Source organism: Penicillium expansum (genome assembly GCF_000769745.1).
Source record: "Penicillium expansum strain MD-8 chromosome Unknown contig190, whole genome shotgun sequence".
In the NCBI taxonomy this organism is placed as follows: Eukaryota; Fungi; Ascomycota; class Eurotiomycetes; order Eurotiales; family Aspergillaceae; genus Penicillium; species Penicillium expansum.
The window spans coordinates 564,028-572,105 of NW_015971406.1; the positions used below are offsets into that span (position 1 = coordinate 564,028).

The following is an 8,078-nucleotide window of genomic DNA, read 5'->3' on the forward strand; positions in this document are numbered from 1 at the left end:
GGTTGTTCTATAAGGTTCATTGTTTTGAAAAATCGGAATGTTTAAACATACAGTCACAATCATGAGCCCTAGTGACACCTGGGCAGTAAACGTAATAATAGCTCTAGTAGAACTTTCTTAGATTGGGATTGATGAAAGATATGCAGTGTGCGATTGTTCATAAGAAAGAGAAGACTAAAATACCGCAACATTCTAGTTCGAGCCCGTAGATCTTATTCCCGTATATCTTATTCACTGTTGCTCTACCACCATGCCCAAAGGCTATTGCCAGACACCAAGGGTAAAACAAGTAAAGGGGATAATATTGTTGGAATAAGTGCACCCCAAAAGAGGGGTTTGACTATGAGTTCTTGACAAGTGACCTACCCAATCAAAGTTCGAGAGTTCTAAAACAAAATGTGATTTTATACGATTCACAAAGTGCCCGAGTCCAATTCGAAGGTTGCTATACTAGGCCATACATACGTGTGTATCTAGCTTTGTATTGTGTTTTATAACTCGATTATATTCGTACCATACCATAGTACAATGCTGTTTAAGACTGTGTAAGCCAGTCACAGTCGCAATGTCATTTTTATTACCACTTTTCTCAGTGGCTAGCTGATCCTTGCATGAACCCCTCCGCCAGCCTTGGAACTCTACGGAGGATTTTCTTCACAATCGACGATACTTATTCATGCAAGGGATATACCCCAAGAAGCTCAATCTTGAATACAAGAGAGCCCCTCAATTGTATCTTTCAGCCGAGAGATTGCTGCCATTGAGGTATTTGAATAATGCGACTGCCTACACTCTGTAAGCGCCAAACCCATGCAAGCCCAGGACAATTTGAAATTTGTCGACCTCCCTGCACGATCTATCTGGTTGAGGTGGTTTTATGCAAGAATATGAAATCCATCAGGCTTACGGAGTGCAGAGTACTTCGTAGTATGCAAAGTGTCGAGCTGCACCTCGCTAAATATCACCATATCACATATAGGCTTGAAAGAAACACCCAAGAACCTGTTTATTTCAATGACAGTTTGTTTTATGATGTATTGAAAAGATAAGGTGGTATCCTGTTTGTCAATTTGAGGTGGAGGGGAAATGTGACCTGTCAAGACGGGTGAAACCTACAAACCCGGTTTGAGCACTCATGTCGGAGGCCAGTATGGACGAGGGGCTTCATGTCAATTGATTCTAGAGCCTGGACCTATATTGTAAGAATGTTAGGCCGAAACAGGCGGAGAATCATCCCGATGTCGCCGAGTCCGTGTCTTGTTAGCCTGCAGTCTACGAACCCCCCAAAAAGAACTCGAGAATGCACGGAATGACTGCCAAACACAAGTTGGCTTAGATGCGGGTTTGAATGTTTGGCAACACTTGATTGATTTATCACCTAATGTACACATTTCCCTTCTCATTACCGAAATTCCCAAACTTCCTATATGAGCACCTTGGAGCTAAACCAACTTATGTTACATAACGTGTTTTGAACGCCTCCACGAAATCTAAACTCATGCCGTCGTAATAATCATAGGTAGATGCTCTGGTATCCAAGTCTAGCGGTAGTGAAACAGCAGTCTCAGAGAGGTATCGTAAATCAAGTATAGGGATCATTGAAGGGCGGCCATGGGCGCATTGAAACGGGAAGGCACAACGGGCCAGTCTGGAGACTAAGGCCTGGCACTCTTCGATGTTCAGCGGGTCATTGAACATGATGGAAGTTCGGCAAGCGCGGGAGTTGAGAAGGTCTACGATGCCTTGAGGGCATCCATTCATCTTTTGAACCCATGAGCGTGAGGCGTATGATGTCGAGGTTTCTTTGTGTGCCACATTATCGTTGTCTGACAGGTCGAGATCCTGGTCGGCATCTTGCGTTTCAAATGTTTTCTTCAACTGAAACGGCTTCCTGCCATCTTCCTCACTTGACCAGATCTCGCGCCTCATCAAGTCAGTCAACACATGAGGCTCGAGCCGACAGCGTTCGGCTATTAAGATAGGAAGAGTATGCACGGTGATCAAAACGGTGGATTTGGTCTGGCCTTGTGTCACATACTCAATACCCCAGTCTGAGAAGAGACCCGTATATTTTTGAAAGAGATCACCCTCCGTAGAAGAAACTTCGAATGCCAAAGAACCGACTTGGACAGTCCGCACTCGATGACCCGACTCCAAATTTTCACCTTGCCCAGCAGAGAGGAACATCTCTCTAAACAACAGTTCAATTCGACATCGCTCATCGGCTGCGTGCTGATCAATCAAGAGCAGAACATCGTTCGATGGTCCCACACAATTGAGAATGACAGGGGCCGTATGGACTTTAGCTAATATGAACTTTTTGTCCACTTGTGCTATCACTTCGGCAGTCTCGAGCACACGACGTCGAAGTTTGCCTCGATATTTGGCGACCTGCGCTGTATCAAGCGATCCAATACCCTTAAAGCAGTCGTGCGAAGAAGTAGTTGTATTCTGCTGACCGGCGGATTCTGCGCCTAGATTTGGTATTGGCGTTTCTGTTCGGCTGAAGGAAGGATTGTCCCATGCTCCCAACAGGTTTTCCATCCAAAAAGTTTGCGTTGGATGCTTGGACGAGGTATCAACACATTCAGTGGGAGAACGCTGGGTAGCTAATGACTTCCGAGAGTTCATTGTTTGGCCCGTTCGAGGGTTGATCATATAGGCCAACTTGGTGTGTGGATCGATCCAGTTGATCATCTTGTCTGATGGCGAATCTCCAGGCAAATCCTCTGTTCTGTTCCTGTCCCCATCAGAGACACTCTGATTCGGGGAATTTGGAAGAGTTGTGCCATCATCTCGGCGGGTGGGCCTATTTTTAGGGAGGATCGGCAAGGAACTCTCACCCTGCATTATATCAGGAGCCGCATGAGAACGCCGAGGCGGTCGATGGGTTGGAGAATGTCCTTTGATGTCCTTAGCTGTTTTTACCCTGGACCAGTTGGCGAAACTTTGGCTAGAGTTCACAGACTGGGTTCTTGGGAATGAGGGGATTTTCAGATGACCGCTAAACGCCTCTTCGGTGCTCGAAACCGGCCGGCCTTGTTTTAGGGGACCACGAGAACTTCCAGCTGCTTTAGAGACTTTGGAACGGATGATCTGGGTTTGGTCTGATGATGAGGTCTGTTGCTTGCCGTTACGAGGACGGAGATTGTGTTGCCTGAGAAACTCATAGACCATAGCCCCAAGCACATCAACTATGCGTTGAACAGATTTGGCAGATTCTGGGAGATGCTCAGATCCATCATCATCCAATTGTATAATAGCGTTTGTGTCAATGCGGATGTAAAACATTGGCCACTTATTGACGGGCTTTGCCCAGCTTCGAGTGCTTGCATTACTTGGGGCATCAATTTGATTCACCAAAGATGCAGGATGTGTGACAGAGCTTCTGCCAGACATGGCTCCAGCATTACTGAAATCCGACGAAGCAAATAGCCGGTTCACTTCGTTATACAGAACATTCGAGCTATTGTGCGACAGCACGGGTACTTTCCCTAAAGAGATGAACTGAATTTTCCGAGTTGGACTGGGTTGGAGAGATATTGCTCCCTGAATTATGAGGCCAGAAACTGATGCTGAGATTTCATGCCAATTATCGAGATCTTGGGGTGTGATAAGCCCAGATTGTGTGAGAATTGACCCGATACGTTTGAGATCAAACTCCCTCTGAACATGAGCGATGCATGACTCGGGGATGGATGCAGTTCCGAGACGAATGGACATCCGTTTGTTTCTTTCTACATCGAGGAAGACTAGTTTTGAGAATTGAGGATTGGCCAAAAGGAGAGACACCAGGGAGTTCCTTAGATAGTCCCACTCTCGTTCTAGCTCGTCCGGCCGCTGAAGAGTGAGAGCTCGACTCTTAACGCGAACTGGCATGTTCCCAAAAAGGTCATTGACAGTCACAGAGGTGCCATGGCCGGCAGAGCGAAGCACATGATGTGGCGGTGCAGGGGTTAGCCGAGCCATAGGCGTCGAATGATGGAGTATGATTGAGTTTGTGCACCCATGACGAATGTGACAAGAAGTCACAGTAAGCAGAGACAGCGAGGCCAGGGAAGCCAAGAACAAGCCCCGATGGCCATACAAGCCACTCAGGTTGAATTTGGATGTATCTATTGCATATGTCAGTCACACATTCCAATCAGAAGGTTGGGAGACATGCGGTGAGGCTTGCCCAGCCCTCCTGCAGCTTCGAACTCGACCGGAGGAATTCCATCGCCATCGTCTTCAACTATACAGCCACCACGTTTGAAATCAACAGTGACAAAGACGGTATGTGCATTGGCATCCAAAGAATTTTTGACTAGCTCCAAAATGACACCAGTCAGATGCACAATGGATGTAGATGATTTGATCTTTGCAATCACATCTGAAGGTAGCGCTCGTATTCTTGACTGAGGAGGAGGCATTGACGCAGTTATTTGTATTCACCGGGGCATTGCGCCACTAGATGCAAGAAAGATCCCAAAATGGATTTTGGGAGCACGATTATAAATACGCGTTTCAATCATGATCACATGTCATTTTCGCTGTTAGAGGCCAATATGTATCAATGATCCATGAGGGAATAAAACGTCCAGAATGTTGACAGTAAGTCAAATAGAAGTGAAGAGGCAACATGGAGGCAGGCACATGACGTGTACGGATAAACAGTCTCCCCGCCCGCTGCCCCATCTGCCTCGGCGCGGCTCAATCCCCAGGGCATTACTCCCTTGCCTACCTTTGACTTTCCGCAAGCCAGAGTGGATAGTGACTAGGCTGCCTCTTCAAGCTAGAATGGCTACTGCTGATGGTCCTGCTAGGGTGCATGGTAAGTACAGATTGTGCCTGTTGGCCCCTATGAACCGCTGCTAAGGGATTCATACAAAACAGACCGGAATGCACGTCGCCGTCCATTCTCAAACTGGGTGAAACGCCTAGCGAACCTTAAGAGCTCCTCCGACTCTACTACAAATCGATGGTCCAATAAGCGCTACACGGGTACCAAGAGCAAGAAGAGCGATCAAGAAAACAACCCATACCCACTCTCTGGAACCATCAACCGTGACACAGGGACTCAGACACCGACCGACTCATACACAGATGATCATTACGATGCAGAATCTCGCTCCAGGAGTGACCCATCTTTGTGTTCGGGTTATGAAAACCCGGCTCCCCGAACAGGCGCAAAATCCGCCGCGCCAACCATTTCGACCAACGGCGACGCCGCATTATCCGAAGCGGCGTATTCCAAGGCTGGTACATTGACGACTGGCACTGAAGGATTTAGCACACATGGAGGAGGAGAGGGCAGCACCTTCTCGTCACCTGCACCTTCAATTCGATCGATGACCACTACCCTGACCACTGTTCACTCGGCTGCACCCTCGACCCAACTGTACAATGCGCAAAATAACCACAATGGACACCACCATGGTAGCTCGACGCAGAGCTCCTCAAACCAGCAGATTCAATTTTCCCACCAATTTCCTTCAACCTCACCCGCTACCGCAGTCCCCTCGCACCTGGTGCCCCAGAGCCATGCGATGACGTACAGCGCTGCAACCGCAAACAATGCCTTGACGGATAACGCCTCTCTTCTCACTCTGGCGAGCTCATCTAAGCGCCGTCGCCGCAACTCCCTGGACACCAATGCATCTGTACGCGGATTGGCTCCATCTTCTGTCTTCGGCGGCAGTCGGGAGAGCCTGCCGCTGAGTGTTCTGAGTGGAAATACGACCGAAGCATCAAATACCTCTGTGTTCAATGCGTCGGGGGTACTGAGCCGACCAAGTATTGTTGGCCTTGCTAGTGCTGAACGTATCAGTGTCTACTCAGCATCCGGAGCAATTCCGCTAGCCAGCACCAATGTGGAGCGGGGCGGCTTGTACACCACTAAGCCAACCGCTGGCGGCGATACTACCAGTATCCGCAGCGGTGTTCACTCGCACAGTCGAAATGACAGCACTGCCGCCAGTGTCGCCGGGGGCATTAGCAGTCCATTAGCCTTGGCTGGTCGCATGAGCCGAAGAAGTTCGGGCTGGGGAGAAATCACCGGCGAGGAGGGCAATGATGGAAAGCCAATTGAGAAAAACGAGGATGAAGCGGCGGCTAAGGATGAAAACGCCTTTCCCTCTGAGCCGCTAAAGGCATGATTCCGCATCGCACGTACCCACATACCTTTACCAGTCACGAACGGTCAGGTATGTTTGAATGAAGTTACGCATGGATAGTTTGGAAGATTGAGCGAAGTAACAGCGATCCTTTACTACATAATGACTTGATGCAAGGTCACCTTTCAAGGACCTAGATATTCTTAATGGTTTGGTGGCGTTTTCTGGGCTGGGACTTTGATACCCTATGCGGTATGGACAAATTCGTTTCTACTCAATCCATATTGCATGCAACTTAGACCTTTCGTGTATCCATTAGACCTTCCCTAGATTCGGCTCCAGGTGATTACTTTGTACATGCGCATATCCTCGATGTATTTGTTGATGTCCACCCATCCCTAGATGGCAAGGCCAATTGGCCCACGGACACACCATTTCATCGGCGCCGGATGACCATGGGCATATCGTACTGATACACGAACCAGGCATTTTGGTACGTCCATTCATGATTGGGGTCCACAGTTGAATCTATATCGAAAATTAGCACCAAGAAGCTGAAAGCCAAGAAACGCCAATAAACCACTCACATCGAACGAGCTGTACAGCGACGCAATCAGCTTTTTTATCTCTAATATAGCGAGATACCGGCCCATGCAAACTCGGCCTCCGCCACCGAAAGATAAGTCGACAGTGTCTTTCATCCGACGCAGGCGAACCTCGAAATTTTCCGGGCTTTCATCCTTGTCCTGCAGCCAGCGGTCCGGATTGAAGTCATCGGCATCGTCTCCGAACACTCCGAAATCACGATTTGTGACAAATGGGTTGATTCCGGCCTTGGTGCCTGCAGGGAGATATCGTCCATCGGGAAGCGTGAATCCGCCCTCTGGAACGATGCGCTCCAAGATCATGGCAACACCAGGGTTGACGCGTAGAGCTTCACGAATGACGGCATCCAAGTACTGCAAGTCGCGGATCTCCTTCCAGGGAGCAGGAGTAGAGATACCGGCAGCTTTGAGTTCGGCGGCGAGTTTGATCATTGCAGTAGGTGACTTGGCTAGGTAGTAAACGGCAGCACGAATGGTAGCTGAGCTCGTATCGCCTCCAGCAAGAATACTCAGCATTAGCCACTTGACGATCTGGTTGTCGTCTACCATGTCAGGGTATGTTTCTTTCAGTTGCACGTATTTGTCGAGCGTGTGGTCGACAGTACCGGCGGACATTTTGTTCTCAGCGAACTGGGCTTGATACTCGGCAACGACCTTAAAGGTGTACAGGACACCTGTCAAGGTGTGCTTGGGCCCGATCCGCTTGATGGGATTCTTGTCAAGGATGTTGTCAATCCATGGAATTTGAGAAACCTAGAGGAAGTGTCAGTCACCACTATTATTCACGCCAAATCGTTGATATCATGGTACTTGCCGGTGCGAAGTATCTAAGGCCAGCAGTGGAATCCATGATTAAATTTTCGACATCCTTCTCCTGGTCAATGAATCCATAGTGCTGACCAAAGCTGTAGTTAGCGGTGACATCCCAGGCGACTACGCGATGAGTTAGCTTTGATCTGCACAGAGTGCCAGGGGGTGCTTGAGAGTATGCTCACAGAAGCCAATCCATTCATCTGCCGGGCAAACCTTTCCTGCGTTATCACCATCGACGAATCTCAGCGCTAGCTTGTCCACAAACTTCGTTATTGTTTCATCAATGAAGGGCTCGTATTCCAGAACCTTAGTCATGGTCCAAAGACTTCGAATAGGTCGGATATTCTGGTCGTGCCAATCTTCATCCTGGGTGTTGAAGAGATTCGACAATCGGTGACCTTCAAGCAGTACATCATTGGGGTGGTACATATCACTCTTTACATGATTACAAGAGGTCAGCACGGTCTATTCTCACATCTAAAGGGCGACATTGACTAGGAGGCGATATATCCAACCTTTTTCCATGGATTGCGAGTGGAGTAAATTGTCCGAATCAGATTTGGAT

The 8,078-nt window shown here is 48.5% G+C and overlaps 3 protein-coding genes across 3 annotated transcripts; 1 reads left to right on the forward strand and 2 right to left on the reverse strand.

Moving 5' to 3' along the window:
• Positions 1 to 1,452: 1,452 nt before the first annotated feature.
• Positions 1,453 to 4,412, reverse strand: PEX2_058440 (putative DNA mismatch repair protein (Mlh3); the record flags this gene model as incomplete). Its single annotated transcript, XM_016743118.1, has 2 exons — positions 1,453 to 3,872; positions 4,136 to 4,412. 2 exons carry the CDS (start codon positions 4,410 to 4,412, stop codon positions 1,453 to 1,455), a joined length of 2,697 nt encoding a protein of 898 aa, XP_016595840.1.
• A 367-nt stretch (positions 4,413 to 4,779) lies between these two features.
• PEX2_058460 (uncharacterized protein) lies at positions 4,780 to 6,137 on the forward strand (the record flags this gene model as incomplete). Its single annotated transcript, XM_016743119.1, has 2 exons — positions 4,780 to 4,813; positions 4,876 to 6,137. The coding sequence occupies 2 exons, from the start codon at positions 4,780 to 4,782 to the stop codon at positions 6,135 to 6,137; spliced, it is 1,296 nt and encodes a 431-aa protein (XP_016595841.1).
• A 394-nt stretch (positions 6,138 to 6,531) lies between these two features.
• Positions 6,532 to 7,828, reverse strand: PEX2_058470 (Cytochrome P450; the record flags this gene model as incomplete). The annotated part of the gene is made up of 4 exons (XM_016743120.1): positions 6,532 to 6,623; positions 6,676 to 7,453; positions 7,566 to 7,633; positions 7,696 to 7,828. 4 exons carry the CDS (start codon positions 7,826 to 7,828, stop codon positions 6,532 to 6,534), a joined length of 1,071 nt encoding a protein of 356 aa, XP_016595842.1.
• Positions 7,829 to 8,078: the final 250 nt, after the last annotated feature.